A 26,961-nucleotide genomic window follows, 5' to 3' on the forward strand; every position below is an offset into this window, starting at 1 on the left:
CCAGCATTATATATGTTTTAACTTTCAGGTTTTGGAGGCATACTATGCTGCATATATATTCAAAATTGTACAACAATGCATATCCTGTAGAGGCTTTGTGATAGGCGAACCTCAAAAGGTTTGATGGTAGGAGTTTGATTTGGATAAATACCCAGAATTCTGGATACTTCTCTAAAGTATCTGAACCTTCTGAATGAAAATTTTGAGCTGGAAATCTCATGAAAACAGGCTTGCCAATGGGAATCGTTGTACTAAGATTCTACTTCCTGTCAGTACTATGAGAACAGCCTTGCTCATGCTATTTTAGTGCTCCCATTTTCAACCCTGGACAGAACAAGAAAGTCCAGAAGTGTGTTGAAACTAAAAACAACCTGACAAATCCATAGGTCAAGATTGTCAGTATGATGCATGTTGTGGTCACTCAGAACTTCATGGCAGTAAGGGGACAGAAATCAGACTTTCCTGCTCCAAAGATACAGACTTCTACCTAAGGAAAACCTCTGTTAGAGCACATATGCTTATTTAATTGTCCACTGAATTACACCAAAAAAAATTAGTGTAATTTCATTGTCTTTAGTGAAGTTATAGGATTTGTTGTCTTTACATCACTTTTTGTATGAACACCCATCTTCACTCAGTTTAAAGGCAGGGCCATTATATTCAGTAGCAATGGTAATCAGCACTGACTTTCAAACAATAATAACTTGTAAATGGCTTAAACCTCTAGTTTATTGGACTATGCAAAGCAACTCTTCCTCCCTGACAATTGGCTAGCTGCATGCCATATTTGAAAGGTTAAAATTCAGCCACTTTTCATCTTCCCCCCAACAAACTGACTGAACACATTTTTAAAGCACATACATTGAATTTTTTTATTCCATCTTAAATATAACTATATTACTACAATAGCTAGAACTGCTCAAATAATGGGGAAAAGAGGTTTAAACATATTTGCAACTAGATGGCTTGATCTGAATTTGCCACCACTCATGGGGCTGTTATTTCCAAATATTTCACCAGTCATTGGCATTCGTGAATGTATTTGTGTTGTGTATATAGTGTGTTATTCATGACTGTTTACATTTATTATTCTCCTGTGAAAATGTCAGTCACTCAGTTAGGGAGTGGAACCAGTACCACGTTATTCACAATTTGTGATTTCTGGTTAGTTGTCGTGAACCAATCAGTTTGCAAACCATCCACAGTCTAAAAACCACTAGCCCAAATAAGTCAGCAAAAATGGATGAAAAACATATGCAATCTCAGAAAGGCTTTGTGAATTGATTACCAGAAAACAAAGGGGGCCTAAATTCATAACATTTTTGGTTTGTTAATTACCGCTTGAGCCGCTTTGACAATAAGAAAGGGGAATGTGTGTTCCAGGTGTACCCAGGAGCCCAGGGCTAACATCTGTAATCTGCCTATCATTTTGAAAAGTATTTTTATGTTAATTATGCGGTGGGGGATTTTTTGCTAGCATCTAAGTTTCTAAATTGTCTTTTTCTTTAAAAATGATCTTGGTATATTTAAAAATGTTAATTTCTACATGAAGATTCATTCCTCCACTTTAGGAAATGTATCATGCACCAAACTACTTCGAAACAGTCATAGAGCAAGCTGGTACTGTACAAAACAAAGACTTTATTTGTACCAGACATTTGTAAATAAGTCATTGACACTTGTGCAATAACAATAGCAGCTCCAAAAATAACACAGAACTGCCAGCATAAACAAGTTTCCAATGAGATCCACTCTATGTTGCAGATCCATCAGGGTCAGTCACAGCAGTGGTGCTCAGAGTAATAGCTAAGGGAACAGATGGAGTTCTGCAGCGCAGCAGCAGTCACCTCCTGCTTTCTTCTCTTCCTTCCTTTGCAGCTGCCTTTCAGCAAAAGGAGGTGGACTGGGAATCCTAGGCCACCAACAGGCTGTTGTCTATGCTAACTCTGCTCAAACTGAATGTTTTTCTGAAAAGTTTTGACACATCCACAACCTGTAGAAACACAGAGGTTTGTCGAGGCAAGAAAGCAACACCCGGGGGAAATGGCCGGGGGCAGAGTTGACTTGACATTTTTTAAAAGAATTTTTCCTAGTTTGTGCCTCCCACCCAGAAAATCCTAGTTCCCTGCTCTAGGCTTTACTTCCATCCCACTCCATTCTTCTTGTATTGTAAACCCTTACGGGTAATCTGCAGGGATCTCACGCAGCAGATTCTCTTCTGCACATTCCTTGCAACAGGAGCAGCTCCCTTTCTCCCCTGTCCTTAGGCCTTTGTGTAGGGAGTGTCAGCAGCGGAATCCATACTCCAAGCATCTGATCACCTTGGTCCTGTCCCTCCTTCCTTCAATCACTTCCTATGCCTCTCTCATCTCCTACTATGCTGCACTGAGCAGGTAAGCCGCTGACTGGCAGAGCAGTGAGAGGGCACTAGGAGGATGAGAGGAAATATGCCGCTGCTCAGCAACTCTGACAATGGCCATTAACAGAAAGAGCAAAACTGTTGAGGAATTTTTTTTCCCTTCTCCCAGCCTCATCTACTGACTAGAGCTGGTTAAAAAAAAATATCCAACAAAAATTTTTGATGGAAAATGGGTTTTTTTGCTGAAACAGAAGTTTCCTTGGTAAATGTCAGTTTTCTCTACTTTTTTCCTCACAGGTTTTCAAGAATAATCATGCTGTGATTAATATCAATATGCTATATTGTTTGAGTACAATCTCTGGCTATTTTCTATCTGTGTTCTCTTACCACGGTGATCATTGGGTATCTGAACAGCTGTTCTATTCGATTTCCTAGACTCTGAATATTATTCGCATGCAGATGGGGATATTTTTATTTAAAAAGGAGTTATTCTTGATAGCTTATGGGGCAAATTCTCCTCTCAGTTGCATATACACCACATATCAGTGAACAGATACCATTAATTGAAAAGTAGAAATTTCTGCTTCTTGAATGAGCAGCTAAAATAAATGTTTTTTTGTTCTTTAGGCATGTGTATTAAAGTAAATGGCAAAACTCCTATTGACTTCAGCATCCAGCCTGTAGTATACAGTGTTGCCAACTCTTGTGATTTTATTGAAAGTTTCATAATATTTGGTAGGCTTTTTTTCTTGTGTGTTTTTTTTTAACTCCAGCAGTCAAGAGTCTGCCTGAAAACCTCAGCTTTAAAAAAAGTTTCTAGCTCTCTTAGTGCTGTAAAATAATATGAAAATATGAAACAAATGCACCCTATAAATCCAGAAACCAGCTGACAACTCAAAAGAATCCCAATTGTTAAAAATATCTAATGATTTTTAAGCCAGTCTACATATTTTGGGGCCCGATTCATGATGTTTTGGCAATACTGAGTACATCTTCCAATCCACCCTATTCAGTGAAGACCTACACTTAAATAGCAGGCAAGGAATGTGGGTAAATATTTTTGGGAAAAAGGACATTTAATATATTTCATCTTATTATACATTATTTTTCTAAATTACAAAGTCATCAGGCAGCACATATATTCTGCTACAAAGCTTTTTGTAAGAAATATCTCTATAAGAAAATACATCTCATTAAAAATTTCCTGTAAATAAATTACTCCAAATACTAAGTTTTGTGCGGAGAAGGGGAGGTTATGCAGAAGTCAGGATGTAAGATGCAAATCACTAGGGGGGCCAATTCTGCAACCCCCTACTTACATCGAGTAGACACACTGAAGTCAGTGAGACTGATCTTTAATGCATGTGCTGTTATGGTGTAAGAAAGGGTTTCAGAATTGACCTCTGTATTTCAGTTGTTCTGCTGAAATGATTCACTTTCCAGACTTTATTTCTGTTCTCAGTTGCACTGAAGTAATTCCATTGAAGTCACTGGAGTTGCAGTAATGCAGCACTTGTGACAGTGAGATTGGAATCGGATCATCACTTTTTAAGGAATACGAGAGCCTATCTCTACATACCATTCCCTTTATAACAATAAAAACTGGCTTGCATATGAAAAATATTATCCTATAAATCATTCTCTTTAATCCGGTATATACGTTGGAATTTAGATTCTTATCAGAGATACAGGAAGCATAGTTCAGATCTGATTTCCAGTAAGAAAGTTTGAGTCAGAAGATGTATATGAACCACTATTTGTACAAAAGGCACTGGTGCAGAAATGCAAGGGTGGGGAAAGGTGCCATAAAGGGAGAGGGGGAGAAAAGGCCAAAGTTGGTCTTCACAATTAAAGTACACTACTCTGCTGTACACAAGCTGTTTGGAACTGATTAAGCAAAGGGGAGAGCCATTGTCTTATAAAATGTGGAAACAGATATTTCAGTAAGTTAATTATATAATCAGAGGTTTTAAAAAGAAATTCCAGTCTCTTTACTTACGTTTACACAGATAACATTCTTTAAAATAAGTGAGCAAAGTAAGAGGAGGTGTAAAGACATTAAGAGAGAAGTCAGATGGTGGACATCCTTCGTTTTAGCCAGTTCACGAACAGGGTAGTTATGTTAACAGATTTCTTTACCCACTGTAGTCAATGTGAATCCACTGTTCACAACAATATCCAAACTTTTAGCATGCATTCAACCAGAACCTGTTCTCTTTTCAGTCTGAGCTGTTGTGTCACATCACATGATGGCTCGCAGCATGTCATAGATGATAGCATCACATGTCACTGTCTGTTCTTTAGGAGAGGCGATGAGATGCTTGCAAAAGTCAACTTTTTAATTTTTTTGCTGACTGTGCAAGGTGAATCCAATCCATTTTAGCTTCTCCAAATCATGGAAGAACCAGATTTACACTAACAGCCTATTGTTACTGTTATAGTATAAAACTTTTAATTTATTAGCATACAACCTAATTGTAGCAGATGCAGGTAGCATCTCTTATAGTTAAGGTTGCAAAACAATTTCTGTTATAACCTTCCATATTCAGATGTTCATAACTTTTCAAAATATCACCTTTATGGAACTATCCATAATGCAAGCATGTTCTGACAAAAAACTATATTTAGTAGGTCTATGAGCAACTGAATGGGTATCATTCTGGACGCATCATGCACATATTTTGCTTTATCTGCTCAGCCCATGTATTCTAGCAGTATACCGAGACAAATTCAAGCTATTAATTATAGTAACTGATGAACCGATTAAGGCATTTCAGTTTAAATATTTATAGAATTATATATATATTTTAAACAAAAAAAAACCCTGTTTAAATGCCTCTGATCAGAAGAACTGCCACTGGTGTTTTGAAATCACTGTGTGGTGAGATTTTGCCACTCCCACTGGGGCCTGCAAAATCCAGCACTCTTGCCCTGCAGGAGTGCTTCCCTTTTTCAAGTGACAGCCCTGATTAACAAGGTGTTTGGACATTCACAGTAACTTTTATTCCCATCTCTAACAGCTGCGATTTATCGCTAATATTTTAGTAGCCAATAATGTGTTGACAGAAAAAGTCTTCCTGTAAAGCACTGCTTTGTGTTGGAACATGCTGTATACAATCTATTTAACAGTCTATTACCATGATGGAAACCTATCCCACCCCTAACACTGAATGCTTGAAAAGTCAGGGGACCATGCAGCTTGATAAATGTCAATAATTTCCATTGTGCTTTTTTATAATAGCATTTTCCACAAACTGTCGAAATTATTTACACAAAGAAGTTGCATAATGGAAAAACTCCAGCCGCCATCGCATTCACCTCCTGTTCAAAACAAATGCAGTTTGGGGTGATTTCTATTCCTACCACAATCATTACTTTAACCATTCTGTGTTTATTTACAATCCTCATTTCCGACCACGCTGCAATCCAAATACACAAATTCACAGTCTGTTAGTAACATTTTTCCAATCCTCATTCAGATTTTCTGACATACATGAAGTCTTGATTTAGAAGAATAAGTGGCATCTTTCCATACTTTGCAAGACAGCCCTTTAGCACAGTCACATCGCTGGAAAATCTCCAAGCCGTGAGAGCCTTTCTTGCGCTGTTTGGTACACACCTCTCCCTGATGCAACACAGGTTTGCAAATTTTGGTCCAGAAATGGCGAGCACAGCAGTACCCCTCAATGCAGTCTGATGATCGTAAGCAGGGGTCTCCTTCATGCCCTAAGAAAAGCAAACAAAATATTTCAGTGCCTGAGACAGAAAGTATAGATTCAGAATGGTCTGGCTCAATGTTGACTAAGAAACAGAGGATATGATACTCATCGGCAGGTATTTGAAGTACATAAACACCAAGGCCTGGGGGGAGTTAGAGAGGTGCAAGGAGGATATCAATACAATCTACTGTAAGGCCTGATAAGGAGAAATTAAACTAATGAAGCCTCACGGTCACAAAGGCATGTGTTACATATTGCATGATCATTACAAGATAAGTAAGATGCGGCCTGCACAGATTACACAAATGGAGAATACACTTTCCCACCTACATCTGACACATGGCTTACAGTAAAGGAACAAATGCTATTCGGAGCACAGAGGCTATGACTGACATATACAAGCAAATTGGTATAATATCGTTTGTGGTCTGTGAATTCCTGAGATATACAGATGATGACAATTCCAGACCTCCCAACATTTCATAGCAGATTACTGTAAGTCAGCCTGGTCTGCGTTGCAGTATCTTGTCTTTCTACAGCGAGGTGAATGAACTGGACTATATTGCAAAAGCAATCCTACCTTTTATGTGAGACAGCTTGGACTGTGGTCTCCCTAGATTCTGCCATCCCAAGTCCTTGCTAGAATAAAGACCATTTTTCTTGTTGCGTGGTCCTTCCAGAGCAGGGATGTGTGGAGTAAGGATGCTTTCAGTTACTGGTATGCAAATACCTATGGGAATGAGATGTTAGAAACGGGAAGGCCTATTAGAAGGCTGAGGTAGAGGCTGAGAGACAGTGTTGTCCAGTCAATAGGGCACTGAACTGAAATTCAGGAGGCCTGGGTTCTATTCACGGCTCTGCTAATGACCTTGAGCAAATCACTTCACCTCTCTAAATTTAAATTAACGGAGATGTCCCATCTCCTAGAACTGGAAGGGACCTTGAAAGGTCATTGAGTCCAGCCCCCTGCCTTCACTAGCAGGACCAAGTACTGATTTTGCTGCAGATCCCTAAGTGGCCCCCTCAAGGATTGAGCTCACAACCCTGGGTTTAGCAGGCCCATGCTCAAACCACTGAGCTATCCCTCCCCCCTCTGTGCCTGTGTATTTCCCCTCCCACCATATGTCTGTCTTGTTTATTTGGATTCCAGGCATTTTGGAGCAGGGACTCCAAATCCTCGTACCACAGGATCTCCAATCTCAGGTGGGGCATCAGCAATATAAACAATAACAAGAATACATTATAACTTCCAAGGCATTGTTTTAGTGGACTAACACCACGGATGATTTTGCTTCTTTACATTTACTGAAAAAGAATGATTATCCAGTTTGCTATTGAATCAGTGAATTAATCCATATTTTAAGTAATCTTTCAGCCACCCATAGTTTAGTCATGAAATATAGGTTTTGTTAAAAAAAAAACCTAAAAATCTAAAAAAACCTAAAAATCTAAAAGATGGCAGAGAGATGGTTCACAATACCTTAAATGAATAGAAATGTACTATGACATCACAGAAAATTCAATGAAAAGGGGGATTTAAAAAAATAGTAAACATTCCCCTGCTGTGTTTGACATTGTATTAGTGTGAAACACAACAGCACTGCATTAACATAAGAGTCGTGAATCTGACCAGTCACTGCATGACCAAACTCTAAATGGCTAGTTATGCATCGAACTTCCTATTGCCACATACAAATACAGTTTGAGCATGCAATCAAAATAACTGCACCCAAACACGGCATACAGTTGCCCACACAGTTTTGAAAATCATGTATTACTAGCAGAGCAAAATCACGGAATCTCTTCTAATCACAAGGAAGAAAGAATATGACATATTTATACAAGCCCTGTGTTGTTATAAGTTTTTTGAGATGTTTCCTACTGGTCTGAAGAAGGAACTACTACTACACATGTCCTCTGCTTACATATGTTGTCAATATATGCTATTAGACCAGTCATTGTCATATATAAAAGGAAAACAAGAAGAGTGCTTAAGTACCATTGTTACAGCGGTTCCCAGGGCAGCACATGCCGTCTCTATGGCAACGCTTCTTTTTCCTTCTGCAGATCATGCAGGCAGAAGTAGCTTGATGGGGACTATGGCAGTATCTCCCAACTTCACATTCTTTATCATTAGTGCAAGGGTATGCCTGCTCAAGAAAAAAAGGATTTAAAATAAAGTAGTAATGCACAATAATTCTTAATTCATATAGTTCACATCATATTAGCGAAACCAAAGCAAGAAAAACTAAATGTGAGAGGTATGTTCAGGAGGAGGGGGGGAAAGGGGGAAGAATTTATCAGATCCAAGAAGGGGCTAAAAGGGGGTGAAATGAAGGTGTGCTTCTCTATGGCAATTTACAGCTGGCATATGGTCATTCAGGGACCTATGGCCAGCTTTTATAAGTTAGAGCAGCCTATCTAACTGATGTTGGAGCTGTGGCAACTTAAGAAACAGGAAGCCATAACCCCAGCTCCTTAGTAGCCTTATTCCTTCTTAGAACAAGCATATCTTGGTGCAAGAGAGAATCTGGCCTGTGTTTTTTAATGTATTCCAAATTATTGAGGCCTGTAATTAATACATAAAACCTCAGTAATCCAAAGTAAGGAATAAGCAGTTTTATCTTTGGTGGAGACCACCTGAAAGAGAGTAAAACTCTCAAAGTGTCCTCTACACTGGATCTTATCTAAAATCTGGGCTAAATACTTCGGTGGCATCTTTACTTTGAAAGGTTCCAAAGTCATGGTCAAGAACATGGATGAAGAGACCTTTCCCATAAGCTCATGATATTTACACTGAATACTCCTACATTGGTACAAATTCTTCTTTTGCATGCACACTGCTCCCACTGACACCTATCAGGGGATACTTTGAAAGCAAATAGTATCAACATCCTCCTAGCCTGACTGCCACTAAGGAAGGAACACATGGAACACTCCTGTACTCATCAAAACCATAATTCTCTTCCACTAAGACCTCTCTTTGACACTTTTTCATGTGAGAATAGCAGAATATGGCCCTAAGGAGAGAGAAAAAGAAGCTCTGTCCTTCCAGATCAGACATAATGCTTCCATGAGACCCATATAAGGACCCTGGCCCATTCCAGAAATCCTACCACTGGCTCCCAAGCAGCTGTCATTGTGCATCACTGCTGTATCTGATTGAAAGGATAATTTAATATGCACTACTTACACAAGCAAATATATACTGTTATGTTATCTCACATTAATTAATTCAAGACTTTCCACACACGTGCTTTAAAATTATATTCAATGTTTTATTTAGTTTTCTATTTAACTTTTTGGATTTGGGATATTAACATGTCTCTCAGAACTAGTGCTGAGAGAAAAAATAGTTTCCCAACAACTGTCAAAAAATGTTGAGGAATTTTTGAAATAATTCTCCCCCCCCAAAATTTACACTGAAAACAGTCCAAATGATTAACGCAATTATTTGTTTACCATACTAGGTAGATTACAGCTAGCTCAATTACGCCTACCTGAGCTGCAAACATCAGTGTAGACATCCCCAAAGCCCATTTCCCAATCAAAGAATTCGCTCCCTGCATAATGTGCAGTATTTAAAAAGGCCATTTTCTCACATATGAACATGTAGTAATAACAAATAAACACTTGGCTATTTTTGAACATTTGAATTTACCAGTCTTCACTCAGTGGCATTTACTCCTTCTCCTTTGTAGATGCCTCAGAAGCTGACACTGCTGCTTCATGGATAGTGGAGGGAGAGAAGGTGCTTGGGGGGCTGACTGGAATTTGGTAATTTAAATGAGGGGGATGCATTTAACCAGGAGCTTCCTCATCCTACTCCTTACCGAATGGGATATCTGATTTCCCTAAACCGTATGGGGCATCTGATTCCCTAAACCAATCTGGCTTGACTTTCAGTGCATACCTAGGAATATCAGGGAGCACAATCCCACTCTGAGCTCTCAGCATGCAGGAAAAGTATGCAATTAGCATATCTAGCTCTACAAGCTGCTGCAACGAGGGGGATGGAGCCATGGCCCCCTTCTTATCTCCAAGCACTTGTTTTCAGGGATATATGAGGAGAGCAATCTCTGGGCTTACTGGATATAATCCAGTGCCTATTAAGTCATGGAAAACTCCAACTTGACCTGAGTGGACTCTGTATCATGCTTCTTGAGCACAGGAACTGCAACTGTCCATTGCCTCTCCATGGGAATTGCAGAGGAAAGTAAAGGGATCCTTTGTGTCCACTTTCCTACTCAAGGACCAGGGAAAATCTTTTCCTTTGGTGTTTACCCTCTTCAGTATTTGTAGACAGTTATGCTTCCTTTAGTCATTGCTTAATCATGCTGTAATTCCCTCATAAATCAGCCCCTCCACCAGGCATGTCATGATTTGGTTTGGCAAAACTTAATAAAGTGTAAGTACTTATCTGAAGTTATCCCAGCCCCTTTGATCTGGGAATTTGGCTATAAAGCCCTAAAGAACTAACTGGTTTTCTTGTGAGATTTCCAATAGGGTACTTCCTGATTTCAGTTAAGCAGGAAATGCCACTACGTAGTGTGAAGGTAATCCAAAGAGTATCTTTTTAATTAAGAAGTTAACCAAAACTTTTTGCATCTCATTTTTTGTTGGTTTGTTTGTTTTTGTTTTAAATATAACAGTGAGGGAAATGAACAAAGCATTGGCATCAGCTTTCAGTTTCCTGGGTTCTGTTGGTTTGCATCACTTCACAGCCTTATCCTTTTTTATGGTAGAGTTTTGTCTTCACTGTAACAATCTGCCTGGAGATACTGGTTTTGAGAGAGCCAGCTGTTCGCCAGTGATGTGTCAAACGAGTGGGAATAATTTAAAGCCTGAGATGGAATTTTTCACTGTGTTACGAAATTTACCATTATCAACAGTGGCTGAGCCAGTTTATAAATAAAACTTTAAAGCACTGAATTATACAAATCATGGAAAATCTATTTTTTCACACAATGGTAAATTAGCACAGCTGCTCTACTGAACTGAGTTCATTTTTTGTGGAAAATGTAAAGGCTGAAACTTATTCAAGCAGTGAGCTTGATTGACCTTGATCATGGTTCACTACATTGACTGCTGAGGTTAGGTAATCAAGTAACCGTTCAGGGGTAGATTGCCTGTACCTGGCCTTGCATGGGTATGGAGGGGGCAGACAGCCAGGATCCTTCCACCCCACACAAGGACAGGGGATGAGCACAGCTCTTGCATTCGGGGAACTGCAAGGACTGCTTCCTCCACGCGTCCCTGGGGGTGCAAATTAACCCAAAAGGGGCAGGGAAGAGGCAGGGCCCTAATTCATCCTTCAAGTCTTCCTTCCCCAACTAGGACAGCAGAGATAGACCCGCTGCAAAAAGAGCAACGTGCTCCCCATAGCTCTTGCGACTCCTCAGCTATGGGGCACCATGTCGCTCTCAATGGCTCTAAATGTTCATCCACTAAGCACATCTCTGATTATACAGGAATCTCAATGAAACTGATAGATAATATTTAGCACTCACTGCAGCTTCATTTAGATACACTCATTTCATGTTTTCAGCCCAAAATTAGACTTGGTCATTCCAATAAAACCACAGAATAATGCAGATCGGATCTATGACAGGAAGTTGGAAGCTCAAGTTGCATTATTAAATCTAATAACAGACGCTTTGTTTTTACAGGGTTTGCTGCTCTCCTCCTCTCCACCCCTGCCCACAGTTTCAGTCTGTTATGAGCCTATTCATAATAGATATTGCTGATTTTGGTGGCAAGAAACCACATTTCAAAGACTTTGTTGAATTACAGCTGGGTTAGAGGACTCTGCAACCAGAGAGTTTGAATTTTGCTTTCCAACGGGTGTCTCTGGAAGTGCATCTCTCAGTTTGTGTCATGGCATTCAGGTGGATCAGTCCTCAAAGACTATCCTGTTCAGCCACATCATGGAGAGGTATGGATGGTTAAGTCTAAAAAAAGACCCCCTGAAACAGTGATTTTGCTGCATTCATAATGCCAAGGGCTGAGAATGAGTCATGGGAATATTCAGGGGAAATCACAAAGGGGCCCATGGAAAAAACCTCAAAAGTGGATTATTTTTAGTTTTGAAAACATCAGCAGTATTGGCTGAAAACATCAGGACATAGTTTGTGGTAAAACTAATCCTTATTTTTCCACTTTTAGTACAAGCTGTGATAGGGCAATGTCCCTCTCTTGTCTTCAGCTCTGTCTACACGGACTCCGAGACCTTCACTTGTTAAACATCCCACCACCTTACTGATCCATACACCATAGGCATTTACAGTTTCAATCTTTCTTCAGTTCTCTGCCAAGAAAAGGAGAGGGAAAAGATCATTCTCTACCCAGAGATCCTTCCTAGCTCTGGTTCTACTAGCTTGCCTCTCTTCTCTGCGCTTCCTTACTGAGCCTTCTTATATCTCCTTCATTAATGGGGCAATTTGCTCACTAGTGCTCTCCCAGTCCATTCTAATCCACTAATTAGGCCTGGTCAGGTCCAGCCTGAGGGGAATCAATTGGTATTCAAGTGACAAGAGTACTGACTTGGTTGTTGGTTCCCAGCTCTCTGTCACTGATCTCCCCTTCTTGCTGCAGGTCCTGTTTTTTTCTTTCCTCAGGTCTTCCTCCCTTGCCTGAGGTGTTACTCTGCCGGAGTCTCTCCTCACCCCCAGGATGGTTATCTGGGGTCCCCTTGTGGAGTCCATCCATTCTTCACCCACAGAAATTGCATTTGATGGGCAGAGGTCACCCCCACAATTCTGCTTCTGCCCATAGGTCCTCATATCATGGGCAAACTATGGGATCAGCCTCCGTATCCTAAACCCCTTTACTTTGTGGTAGGGCCTAGGGCCTACCTTCCTTCACCTGGTTGCTCAGGGTCCCTGTTTCTCCCAACCCTCCAATCTATATCTGGGCTCTGTCCTTCTGGTGTGTGTGTGGAGGGGGGACCTGATGACCTCTCGACCCTGGCTACCAGGCTTGGAGTATTTGTTTCTTCTCCCTCTATTTCCATATTTGTCTTATCCGTCCCGTTTCTCAGGAGACTCCACTTTCTTTCCCTTCCTGATGGTTTGTTGTCCTAGGTCCAGTGTTTACCAATCCATATCCTTCCAGTTTCAGTATTCCTCTCCCCCCCACCCCGCTCAGGTTTTATTTCCTCCAGATTGGGTTACATTTTCCACTGCTTGGGCCCCCTGGCACCATACCACATCTCAAATGGAAATGGGCTCCAATCTGTGACCAATGTCACAAATTGGGGCAATCTGTCTACTACCCTGGTTCGACTCCCTATAGAGAGTCAGCCATCTTTCCTGGGGAGGTCCACTTCTATGAATTCTTCTGTCAGTTTAACAGCCATGTCCAGTGTGGCAGGCTGGTGTCATCTGACCCATACTCGGGTGTTCTTGGGGAGGCTCTGTAGAATCTGTTCAAGGATCAAAGTGTCCATAATCTCCCTCAGCCAATGGGTGGTCCAGTCCCTCAGCCTCTGGGCAAAAGCCCAGGGCTGGACTCCTACATCCATCTCATAGTTCAAAATTTCTTCTATATTTTTCAGTGGGTTGGCCCACCCTATCCAGGATGGCCACCTTTACCAACTCAATCTCTCACTTGCACATTTGTTAAAGCCATATAGGCCACCTGTGCCTTCCCAGTCAAATAGGGCACTAGACATTGGGCCCAGATCTCCTTGTCCCAGCCCGCACCCACAGCTACCCTCTCAAACCCTTTGCGAACAGGGGCTGCTAACAGGGAGTTTCGCAAGGGAGTTCTCCAGGTGAAGGAGGAGCAATACAGCAACCTTTTGGGCTGACAGGGGGCTGCAGACGGGAGTTTGACAGAGGGAGGCTTACGATGGTTAGGAAGACCCGCAACACCTGTGCCAGCACTGCTACTGTCTCCTCCACCTGTGCCTGTAGCCAGACAGAGTGCCTAAGCATGGATGCCTCTACCCAGATCCTGGTGTGGTTTTGCAAAGACTGTAACTTGCAATTTCCACTTACTGATATCCAGGCTGGGGGGACCATCCAATGTGAAAGGTGCCTGCTGGTGGAATCTCTCAGGCAGCAGGTGGGAGAGCTACAGGAGGAGGTGGCTAGGTTGAGGAGCATCCGTATCCACGAGCAATTCCTCGACAGTGTCCATGTGGAGACAGCTGAGGTAGCTGTCCCAGTACACAGGACTGCTGATACACCACTGGTGGAGGAGGAGATGTCTCAGGGTGGACGCTGGCAGCTGGTTACTTCTGGCAGCAGGCAGTGCTCCACCCTTGCTCCGAACCCTCCTGCCGTGGTTATAGGTAACCGTTATGCTCTTCTTGATACAGGAAAGAAGGAATCACTCCCTACAGTAAAGGAGGAGAAGCCTCGTACCCCTAAGGCTGGGGAGTCTGCTGCCACCACTGCGAATAGGAAACGTAGGGTAGTGGTGGTCGGAGACTCTCTGCTGAGGGGGACGGAGGCGCCCATCTGTCGCCCTGACATTTCATCTCGGGAGGTATGCTGCCTGCCGGGGGCCCGTATCCGAGACGTTACGGAGGCATTGTCGAGGATTATCCGGCCCTCTGACTACTACCCCATGCTACTCATCCATGTGGGCACAAATGATACTGCGCGGTGTGACACTGAGCGGATCAAGAGTGACTACAGGGCTCTGGGAGCACAGGTGAAGGAGTTTGGAGCGCAGGTGGTATTCTCTTCAATTCTTCCTGTCAAAGGTAGGGGCCCGGGCAGAGACAGATGCATCATGGAGGTGAATGCCTGGCTGCGAAGATGGTGTCGCCAGGAGGGCTTTGGCTTCCTAGACCACGGGATGCTATTCGAGGAAGGACTGCTAGGCAGAGATGGCGTTCACCTTTCGAGGAGAGGGAAGACCCTATTCGGACACAGACTGGCTAACCTAGTGAGGAGGGCTTTAAACTAGGTTCAACGGGGACAGGTGAGCAAAGCCCACAGGTAAGTGGGGAACATGGAGACCGGGGAAATGAGTCGGAAACAAGAGGGAGTGTGGGCTATATTGGCAGAGAGAAAGGAGAGTCAGGAAAAAACTGGGAGGAAAGATCAAACCAGTATCTTAGATGCCTATATACAAATGCGAGAAGTATGGGGAATAAGCAGGAAGAACTGGAAGTGCTAATAAATAAATACAACTATGACATTGTTGGCATCACTGAAACTTGGTGGGATAATACACATGATTGGAATGTTGGTGTGGATGGGTACAGCTTGCTCAGGAAGGATAGACAGGGGAAAAAGGGAGGAGGTGTTGCCTTATATATTAAAAATGTACACACTTGGACTGAGGTAGAGATGGACATAGGAGACGGAAGTGTTGAGAGTCTCTGGGTTAGGCTTAAAGGGGCAAAAAACAAGGGAGATGTCATGCTAGGCGTCTACTACAGGCCACCTAACCAGGTGGAAGAGGTGGATGAGGCTTTTTTCAAGCAACTAACAAAATCATCCAAAGCCCAAGATTTGGTGGTGATGGGGGACTTCAACTATCCGGATATATGTTGGGAAAATAACACAGCGGGGAACAGACTATCCAACAAATTCTTGGACTGCATTGGAGACAACTTTTTATTTCAGAAGGTTGAAAAAGCTACTAGGGGGGAAGCTGTTCTAGACTTGATTTTAACAAATAGGGAGGAACTCGTTGAGAATGTGAAAGTAGAAGGCAGCCTGGGTGAAAGTGATCATGAAATCATAGACTTTGCAATTCTAAGGAAGGGTAGAAGGGAGAACAGCAAAATAGAGACAATGGATTTCAGGAAGGCAGATTTTGGGAAGCTCAGAGAGCTGATAGGTAAGGTCCCATGGGAATCAAGACTGAGGGGAAAAACAACTGAGGAGAGTTGGCAGTTTTTCAAAGGGACACTATTAAGGGCCCAAAAGCAAGCTATTCCGCTGGTTAGGAAAGATAGAAAATGTGGCAAAAGACCACCTTGGCTTAACCACGAGATCTTGCACGATCTAAAAAATAAAAAGGAGTCATATAAAAAATGGAAACTAGGACAGATTACAAAGGATGAATATAGGCAAACAACACAGGAATGCAGGGGCAAGATTAGAAAGGCAAAGGCACAAAATGAGCTCAAACTAGCTACGGGAATAAAAGGAAACAAGAAGACTTTTTATCAATACATTAGAAGCAAGAGGAAGACCAAAGACAGGGTAGGCCCACTGCTTAGTGAAGAGGGAGAAACAATAACAGGAAACTTGGAAATGGCAGAGATGCTTAATGACTTCTTTGTTTCGGTCTTCACCGAGAAGTCTGAAGCAATGCCTAACATAGTGAATGCTAATGGGAAGGGGGTAGGTTTAGCGGATAAAATAAAAAAAGAACAAGTTAAACATCACTTAGAAAAGTTAGATGCCTACAAGTCACCCGGGCCTGATGAAATGCATCCTAGAATACTCAAGGAGCTAATAGAGGAGGTATCTGAGCCTCTAGCTATTATCTTTGGAAAGTCATGGGAGACGGGAGAGATTCCAGAAGACTGGAAAAGGGCAAATATAGTGCCCATCTATAAAAAGGGAAATAAAAACAACCCAGGTAACTACAGACCAGTTAGTTTAACTTCTGTGCCAGGGAAGATAATGGAGCAAGTAATTAAGGAAATCATCTGCCAACACTTGGAAGGTGGTAAGGTGATAGGGAATAGCCAGCATGGATTTGTGAAGAACAAATCATGTCAAACCAATCTGATAGCTTTCTTTGATAGGATAACGAGCCTTGTGGATAAGGGTGAAGCGGTGGATGTGGTATACCTAGACTTTAGTAAGGCATTTGATACGGTCTCGCATGATATTCTTATCGATAAACTAGGCAAATACAAATTAGATGGGGCTACTATAAGGTGGGTGCATAACTGGCTGGATAATCGTACTCAGAGAGTTGTTATTAATGGTTCCCAATCCTGCTGGAAAGGCGTAACGAGTGGGGTACCGCAGGGGTCTGTTTTGGGACCGGCTCTGTTCAATATCTTCATCAACGACTTAGATATTGGCATAGAAAGTACACTTATTAAGTTTGCGGATGATACCAAACTGGGAGGGATTGCAACTACTTTGGAGGACAGGGTCATAATTCAAAATGATCTGGACAAATTGGAGAAATGGTCTGAGTTAAACAGGATGAAGTTTAACAAAGACAAATGCAAAGTGCTCCACTTAGGAAGGAAAAATCAATTTCACACATACAGAATGGGAAAAGACTGTCTAGGAAGGAGTACGGCAGAAAGGGATCTAGGGGTTATAGTGGACCACAAGCTAAATATGAGTCAACAGTGTGATGCTGTTGCAAAAAAAGCAAACATGATTCTGGGATGCATTAACAGGTGTGTTGTGAGCAAGACACGAGAAGTCATTCTTCCGCTCTACTCTGCTCTGGTTAGGCCTCAGCTGGAGTATTGTGTCCAGTTCTGGGCGCCGCATTTTAAAAAAGATGTGGAGAAACTGGAAAGGGTCCAAAGAAGAGCAACAAGAATGATTAAAGGTCTTGAGAACATGACCTATGAAGGAAGGCTGAAAGAATTGGGTTTGTTTAGTTTGGAAAAGAGAAGACTGAGAGGGGACATGATAGCAGTTTTCAGGTATATAAAAGGGTGTCATAAGGAGGAGGGAGAGAACTTGTTCACCTTAGCCTCTAAGGATAGAACCAGAAACAATGGGTTTAAACTGCAGCAAGGGAGGTCTAGATTGGACATTAGGAAAAAGTTCCTAACTGTCAGGGTGGTTAAACACTGGAACAAATTGCCTAGGGAGGTTGTGGAATCTCCGTCTCTGGAGATATTTAAGAGTAGGTTAGATAAATGTCTATTAGGGATGGTCTAGGCAGTATTTGGTCCTGCCATGCGGGCAGGGGACTGGACTCGATGACCTCTCGAGGTCCCTTCCAGTCCTATAATCTATGAATCTATGAAAAAAGCTGCCCACAAATGCATGTGGATCATCCACAGGGCCCTTTTTATGTGTTCCCTGTGGCTGGTGACTGGTTTCCTGTCACAGGACTCACCATACTTGGGAGCAGCTGCTCCTTCATGTGCAATTTCTCCTTTATAAAGCCTTGCAGGCTCTTACATTGCTCTGCCAGTCAGGTGAGCAAAGACTGTCTTTCCAGATGGTACGCCTATATGGTTAATTGGCCTATCCTGCCACCTTAACCTCTTCAGAACCAGGGGCGGCTCTATGTATTTTGCCGCCCCAAGCATGGCAGTCAGGCAGCCTTCAGCGGCATGCCTGCGGGAGGTCCGCCAGTCCCGTGCCTTCGGCATACCCGCCGCCAAATTGCCGCCGAAACCGTGGAACCAGCGGAGCTCCCGCAGGCATGCCACCGAAGGCAGCCTGACTGCCACCCTCACGGCAACTGGCAGGCCGCCCCCTGCGGCTTGCCGCCCCAGGCATGTGCTTGGTGCGCTGGTGCCTGGAGCCGCCCCTGTTCAGAACTGCTATGGGGTGAACGCCGCATCACAAAAGCAATAAGAAATACCTTAGAGGACATACATTTTTCTGAACATTTTTGATATTTTTGCCCTGAACTGCCCCCTTTCTGCCCAACTCCTTCCTTACTCCTAAATGAATTTGAGTTCCTGTGTGTGAAGGAAGCTCAAACAAGCAGCAAACAAGGAGCCACTCTGCCCCTGTCAAGTTCTAGCTGCTGTCTTTCTAGGAATGAATGGAGCATTGCAGGTAGGACTATTGCGTGGCTACATGCTGCTCACAGAGTTAGTCCAGCATATCATATGTGGAATTCCACTATTTCACTATTTGCTGCTTCCTCTGAGGGCAGTAAGCAGATCCTCCACTTGAAGTTCCTTAAGAAAACTGTATGAGGCTAGCTGAAGTGGCCAGAGCGGGGTGCGAGCATTCTCATTGTTGTGGAATAACTATTGCTAACAGCAGTGCTTAATTTGTGCCGGGGCTGAGCCCTGGCACCTCTAGGCTGAGCAGTTCATTGCCCTGGCACCTCTAGGCTGGGTAGTTCATTGCCCTGGCACCTCCAGGCTTGCTGCATCAGTTATAAAAGTAAAAAAATTGCTTGAGCCCTGCCACGTCTTTCATTTCAAATTAAGCACTGGCTAACAGGGTGCGGCCGTATGAGAAACGGGATATGGGTGGGAAATGGCTATTATGTACCGCTTTCCTTAGTGCTGCCTGTTATCCGAGGCCACAAAATCTGTGGATGAGAGCGGAGCTTGTGACAACTCTTCATTGACTATGCAGCTTCTTCTCTGTACTGCCAATTCTCAACTTCACATAAGCGCAGTTGCTGGTGAACAACACTATAGTTGACGCTTCTGCTAAAGCTAAGCAGTGTGTGCAAGCAGACAGGAAATCAGCTCCTCCACTGTGGAAATCATGATTTGCTCTCAGATGTTTGCAAGAAGAAAATGAGGCTAATTCCTCTAAGAAAACTATTGGCTGCGAATCATTTGTTCAGCTCTCATTTTCTTCCTTAATTTGATAGTGAGAGAAAGAGAGAAGCCACGGGTTCAGTGAGAGGCTGGGGCTAGCCAGGAATTCCTTGAGTGCTAATTTTGGCTGCGGAATTGGCCGTTCCTGCTCTCACTGAAGCAGAACACCCACTAACTTCAGTGGAAGCCAGATTGGGCCCTTGGTGAGTAGTCACAAGCTCAGCCATGTAGCCTCTCTTCCCTGGTTTGTAAAATGGTGTAATAGCACTTATCCACCTCTCTGCAGTGTTGTGAGGATTAAGAGATGGGCCACATTCAGTCTGTGCCAGCTGAAGCAAGCCCCCTTCAGCCAAGGGGGCTGACTGTGCTATGCCACGAAGGGGGTCACTGACTCATTCTTTTCTTGCACCAATAACTCCCTTAATTTCTCAGCTTGCCCTCTCTTTATAATGCTGTGAAGATGGCAGTACAGCCAACACACACAGGGCCAGATTGTGTGCGTTGGTGTATCCCTGAGTGACGGCAGCTGCTGCCCCCAACCCGTAACCCCACAAGACTTGTGCCACACAGACACCCATTTAGGTCACAGTTCCTCCCTGTTCCCCAACCCCATTACTGTGCCAGAATATTCCCCCTCCCCCTCCCCCTCCCAGCCCTCCACGCTGTGTTGGACAGTGTGCTGAGGTGTGGAGCCAAGACTTTCCTTATTTCTCATCCCTCCCCACCTACTCCCTGCCCATCCATTCCGGGTGTAGGTCCATGTAGCCCACTAGGAGAATAAGTGGGTCTTATCCCCTCCCTATACCCTTACTCTCCTTCATGGGCATGTAGTAACTGGTTGCCAACTTGATCTGCTATCTAGGATTTCTTTTAAGATACAAGAATTTAAAAAACCCAGTAACTGTGCACAAGTTGCTGGCAGCTGTGAACATGATGGTACTGTCTGCCCCCTCTGATTTCATTCATAGCAATTTCTCCCTCTGTTCTGGAAAAAGGTACCATATCTGCAAGTAAGCCAGTTTTAGGAGAAGCGAACTAGCAGGAAATAATTCTTCCACATCTGCCTATGTTTTGCAGGGACGCTCTTCCTGACAATACAGTCAACAAGCAATGCAGCATTTGTTTCCACCACACTAGTCCACTTTTATCTCCTTTTTCCTTCAGTTTTCTGCTTTCCCGGCTCCTTGCTATGGCATTAGTGTAGAAGGCAAGCCCCAAAAGTCATTCAAGCAAACTGCTTTTGTAACCAAGCTTTTTTTATACCAAGCAAGTTGGATTGCTCCTATATATTCTCAAGTCTTCCTCATGGACTGGTGCAAATGTTGACTCTGTTCCCTCTTTAATATTGCAGGAAAGAATCCTAAAAGTCTAACCATCCCTGGTGTTTTTCCCCCCACTCCAACTACTGTGCTGTCATACTGATTTCAAGTGACACACCACAGCAACTCCATACCAGAGTATTCAGTAGTAGTAGCACAGCAACTGGCTCTTTTCTGGATTCACTCCTAATAAGGAATAAATAGCGAGTTACAAGGTAGGAAGGGCTAGTTTATGATAACTGAATCCCAAACTGGCACATACTAGTAACTCACCGATTACACGGACTACAGGTTGCCTCTCTCTCTCTGTTATTTGTGTGAATGTTTCTGTTGAAGTGCAGCAATATGTACTGTAAAATTAGCAGTTTTATTGTCCTTGAAGACATTTTCATTATAGATAATTATATATGGAGTTTGAAGTTTTTCAAACTTTTCAAATTATTCTCTGGGTTCACAAAATTCACCCATAGTTCACCTCTAATGTAAATGATTAGGGCTAGATTTGGACTTTAGCAAGGGACTGTGAATAAGTTGCAGTGACTCAAGAAGAGCCTCAGCAGACATTGTGTTTCAGAGACAGCCCATTGAGACAATTCCCCGCTTGCTTTCTCCTTGCCCCAAGGAGTAGTAATTTATTTCTGTCTTAGTCTGGTAGCAAATAATGGCACCTCCTGTATTGGCTGAGGTGATGGGGGGTTGGAGCCAAGTCTCCTCACTGACCTGCTTCAGGGGAGAGCTGTGCACCTTCTTAATGCTATGCCCCAGACTCCAATGTTCAGGTAGCCCCCACACAGGTGTGATTGTTCTTACCCCCTCACACTCCCCCATGTGGCTGTGCAGTCCAGTCACATTCAAGTCTTTATTTTTCATGATTAATTAAAAACAAAAACGCCTATGCTTTTTCTTTGTTTTTTGTTTTGGCTAAAGGGAAGCCTGTGCTACCCAGTGTATCCAAGATAGCATCTTTATAGTTATTCTTTCCGCCTTTTCTGCTCCTTTTTTCACTGCCTCTTCTAAGCAGAACATGAGCACAATAATATTTGGCTTTAAGTTGAACTTTCAAGAGCACAAATTTGCCCATCCCTAAAAAGGATCTTAACAAACTAACAAATTGCATGCTATGCATAGACAGAGCTGTATGCAGGTGTTGTACTAGGGCTTCAGCTCTGGAGACCAGGGTTAAAATCTTGATTAGGTCACAAGTGAAAATGAGTTTGGTGATCTCAGCTTAATCCCTAGTGGACATTTGTCCATATCACAAGACACCAGAGTATCTGATAAACTACAGTCATTTCCTGTTCAACGTATAGGGAAAAATCACATTCCTGCTGTGTTGGTGAATGGAAATCACTGTAGTTGTTTAATTATCATTAGCATTAAATGGGACTTACATGAATGTGTCTATTTCTGTGGGTGAATAGCTTCCTGATGATAAGGTTGACGATCATAAATTAGAAAAAAAATTGCTCCAAATTGGGGAAGGGAGTTACATGAAATCTCTAGAATGTTTCAAAAAAAGTTTTGAGTTTCATGAAACGTATTGAGTTACATAAAACCTTCTTCCCCTTAATTTAAAGCATCGTTTATCCCAGGGAACCAATTTTTAAAACCATGTATTTCTTACTAAATGAAAACCTGTGTTAAGCAGAAAATAAATATTCATGTTTGAGAGTAATTCTCAGCTTATTTCTAGGACTACCAGGGGGATAAAATTTTTAAAATATGCAGCAGTCCAGACCTCATGCTTTCCCAGAGCCAAATAAAACTCGGACCATAAAGTTTTGAGCTCTCTTCTGAATCTAGAGTATATAACTATTCAGTGGATTCTGAATTTGACAAACCAGGTTTTCCCAGTTCTTAATAAAATGCTATGGGCAACACTACATGTGAGTTGTGGTAGGATAAGTGTGTAGCCAATGCCATTCTGGTGAGGTATTGGAGGCACTGTGTCTCAGTGAGGCCTCAGGAACAAGAAGGGGTGGTATCAATTACACTACCAAGAATTGGGTGCAGTGTGCATCCACATGTATAGGGACAGCCATTGTGACCAGTCCCTGCTTCATTTTGGAAGAATGGGCTCCTAGTGCTTTCTCCCTTTGCACACCCATTCATTTTCTAGCCCTAGGTTAGGTATCGTGTTTCAACAGGCATGTTAGAGTTTCAATTACACACCCATCTAGAGGTGTAAGAGAGTATAAGGACCCTCTCTATGTAATTCTCTGGACCTTTGGGCTGGGTAGATAAGAGTAAGCAGACCACACACACACACACACACACACACACACACACACACACACACACACACACACACACACACACACACACACACACTTACTTACTTACTCTTTCCCTGGAGTAAGTGGATGAGGAGTGGATAGGAGGGGCAGGGAATGGATGGAGCCTTGTTTTCAGCCGGAGAAGCCAGTGCATCTGAGCCAGCATGCAGGGCAGAAGGTACCAATTTTATGCTGGTACTGTAGGCCAGCCCTAAAATACTACTGCTGGGGAGCAGGGAAGGAACTGTGTCTCCCAGTGGAAGGCCAGCACTTTGTATCCTGTGTGTCCTTGTCCTAGTCTCTTAACTATTCTGCATATTTAACAAGAATCGCCTGAGTTTATACAGACTATATATACTATACCTCCAAGGGAAAAAAGATGTTTTCTCAAAAGCTTCAGTGCTAAATTGGTGTATTAATAGCTAGATACATCCAGTGGGCTCCATATCGAATCCAATCAAAGGGCGCACACAACAAAAGCACTTTGTGGCATTCCTGGCTCCATCTTGCCTGGTGGACCCCAGCACTATATGGCATTGCCTCCCTTTCAAACTTTGGGTGTAAATTTTGTGGGTCTATGGTCCCCTCCAATTTCAGGGCCTGGATCTGTGAATTCCTGGATCCAGGCTTAATTTATGTCTGTCGATTTTTAATGCGGGTCCCTTACACCACTTTAAAATTGACATGTTTGATGAGACAGGTTGAAAATGTTCCAAGATTGGGGAGCAGTTAGAATGACCCAACCTTTACTGGCTTTGGCTCATGCCGAGTGGCTCATATTGGTTGATGAACTACCAGCAGCAGCATTATAATGGAGGGCACCAAAGTAACATTAGGTAATTCTTGAAAGCAGCCAGACAGAACTAAATCAGTTGTGACAAAAAGCCTCTATCTTTTGAAGGCCTCACCAAAGACATCTTGAAAGATAAAGGTTCGTTACTATGTGCTTTGTTCCATATCCAGTCCTTTCAACAGTCTGTTTGTCCTTTTATCTCTGCTTTCTTCTCACCCATTTCTGCTGGTTTTACTTTTCAATTTGGTTTCTAATTGGCTATTTATCATCTATTCCAGAATAAGATCTTTGTGGCTTTTTGACCAGCACATTAACTGCTATGGCTGAACAGTGGGTTGCCAAAAACAATTTTCATACATGATTAATGCTGGAAGTATGCATTTTTATTTAAGAATACTATCCAAATGGAAACAGCTAGCAGAGTCTATAGCATACAAAGCACCAGCAATTAAACCTCAAATAGGTACTCACGCATTATGGTAAGGAGTTTATTAATGTAGACAGGAAACTGGGAAGAAGTTAATGTTTCAACACATTTAATGATGAAAGTTTTTGGAAAATCATAGAATCATACGACTGGAAGGGATCTCAAGAGGTCATCTAGTTCAGTCCGCTGCATTCATGGCAGGACTAAGTATTATCTAAATCTTTACTCCTGATGTAGAGAAAGTCAAAAATCAGGGGGAAATGTTGCAAGAAGCACACCCCTCTCTTTTTTTTTTAAGTCAAAATTGGAAATTTCTATGAAAATTTTGAAATTTGGAACATTTTTGACCAGCTGTTACTCCTGTGTCAGTATCTATTTGAGGTGAATATGCAACAGAGTGAAATCACTGCCACTTTATCTTTTAGATGGATTTGTGGAAGCTTGGTGTCACGGTCCTGAACTATCTCATGTGTAATTTGTGACAGCATCTTCAGTCTGGAGGCATCCCCCTTGCGAATAATTAATGAGAAAGTGGTACTGGTACCAGCCCTAAACAGATCTGGTCATTTCTTGCAATATTTAATTTACCCTGCCTAAACAGAATATCTCAGAGTGGTAGAAATGGGCCCAAGTCACAAAGGTTGGATCCAGATCTGAACTTTCCTGAAGAGGGTATTTTGATCTGGGGTTTTGGTTTGACCCCATCTCTACATAATAGTCATCAGCAGTCATGACCAGGAGAAATTACAAATGCACCAAGAGCATGGAAACAAGAAGAGGTTATAGCCTTTCCCTGTGGGTTCAAACTGCTGCTCAAGAAATGCACCCACTTTGCACTAAGAAGTCCACAAAAAGGTAGATAAAGATTAATAGGGTGAAATCCTGGCTCCACTGAAGTCACTTGTACACCTTTCAATGAAGCCAGGATTTCAACTATAGAGAATGCTGCATAGTTATAAAATATGTGCAAGGCTCCACATATTCAGCAATTCCATGTCTGTGGACTTGACCATGGAAGACATCCCATCCCTACAAATTGTTGCAGAATTATGCTACAGCATCTATAATTTCTTTTTTTTAAAAATACATGTTTTTAGCTCTCATGTTTACATGTTTCTTGAAAATGTGAACTGAGTGTATGTAGCAAAGCAAAGACTCGCCGGTGTGACACCGCCTGCTGGTCATTTGGGAATTAGTTCATCCACCACTCAGAGCACCTCCTGGTGGCCAGTATCTGACCTGCCTCAGGCCCCTCTGTCCCTCCCAGACCCTTACCCTGGGGTTCTGCCCCCACGGCAGTCCCCACACTCTGGGTCTCCCCTCCCAGGGGAACCCTTACACCTCTACACCCACCTTGCCTCAGTGGCTACTGCCAGTCATCATCTAGCCCTCTCTCACTAGGGCAAACTGCAGTCTGTCATGGCCTCTCATCATTGACAAGGGGGTCAGGCTAGCTGCCTCTGCCTATCCCCAAGCTACACTTTAGCCCCAGTACTTGCCTTTGGCCTTTATCAAGGCCTGCAGCCTGGGGAGTTGCCAGGCTGGAGCTCCCCAGCTCCTCTTGCCTTTCCCCAGCCCTACTCTGCTTCAGTCGGCTGGGAGGGAAAGACGCGGGCTGCCCTGCTGGGCTTGCTGCACGGCGCTCCCGTCCTCCATGATGCCGCCTCCTACAGGGCGGCCGGAGCGGAACACCACAAAAAAAAAAAACCAAAACGGCCGTGCCGCCCTAGGATTGGTCGGAATGCCACCTCCTACAAGCTGCCGCCCCAAGCACCAGCTTGCTCGGCTGGTGCCTGGAGCCGGCCCTGGTCAAAGGCCACAACTGTCATCACCCAAAGTTCCAAAAACCTTCACCTTCTCTGTTACATTCGACTTTACAATGCAAAATCTATTATGTGAAATCTGTACTATTCCCCTGGCTAGAAAATTGGCAGGGACTGAATCTCAGATATCAATCTTCAAAGCACAGATGCGTATCAAAAACTGAAAACACTGGACAGCAGGAATCAGTCTGATTTTAATATCAAAATAAATAACATAGGGCACTTGCACAGACTGTATTAATCATTTTCATGTTTATGATGATTAAAATGCCCATTTTTATATTTAAAGCAAGATATCACACAATTTACAGTTTGTTGCACAATGGTACTGCAGAATTCAGGATCTAGACATAGATGGGGACTTGAATATATGTTAAAACAGATCCCACTTCTGCAATCCTTACAAGTGAGTCAGTGTTGGTAGCATGAGTAAGGGTTGCAGAATGGGACTCAAAATTAAGTCACTGAATGCAACTCTGGGCTTTCATCTTTATTACTACAGTGTGAAGTATAATATTGGGGCCCAATGCAGCAATTCTTACGCATAGATAGTCCCATTGACTTCAAACAGGACTACCTGCATAAAGAAGTTGAAGGTAGAGGTCCTTGAAATGTCACATGATGCTATCACCTGGGTCTCTGGTTGATTCAGCACTAACAACAGTGAAGTCCATGTCACAATACTACAACATTAAGGACAATAATCAATCTCTACCTAAGGCCAATTAAGACTAAAGGGGCACTATGCAAAATAGCCTGGATCCTTCACAGCAACACAAAAAAACATGATGATGGTGTTGTATGACTAACCTACATTGTTCTTATTTAGTTTTG

General features: G+C 42.8%; 1 protein-coding gene across 1 annotated transcript in view; it reads right to left on the reverse strand.

The window, feature by feature from the left end:
• Window positions 1-1,621: 1,621 nt before the first annotated feature.
• Window positions 1,622-26,961, reverse strand: part of DKK2 (dickkopf WNT signaling pathway inhibitor 2) — a 62,717-nt gene continuing 37,377 nt past the window's right edge. Inside the window, exons 2-4 of the mRNA XM_054031064.1 lie at window positions 8,078-8,228; window positions 6,659-6,808; window positions 1,622-6,085 (exon numbers count right to left, since the gene is read on the reverse strand). Of these exons, the coding sequence (XP_053887039.1) occupies window positions 5,835-6,085; window positions 6,659-6,808; window positions 8,078-8,228 (552 nt within the window). The 3' untranslated portion in view covers window positions 1,622-5,834. The remainder of the gene's footprint in view (window positions 6,086-6,658; window positions 6,809-8,077; window positions 8,229-26,961) is intronic.

The sequence above is a fragment of the Malaclemys terrapin genome, chromosome 5 (genome assembly GCF_027887155.1).
Source record: "Malaclemys terrapin pileata isolate rMalTer1 chromosome 5, rMalTer1.hap1, whole genome shotgun sequence".
Lineage (NCBI taxonomy): Eukaryota > Metazoa > Chordata > Testudines > Emydidae > Malaclemys > Malaclemys terrapin.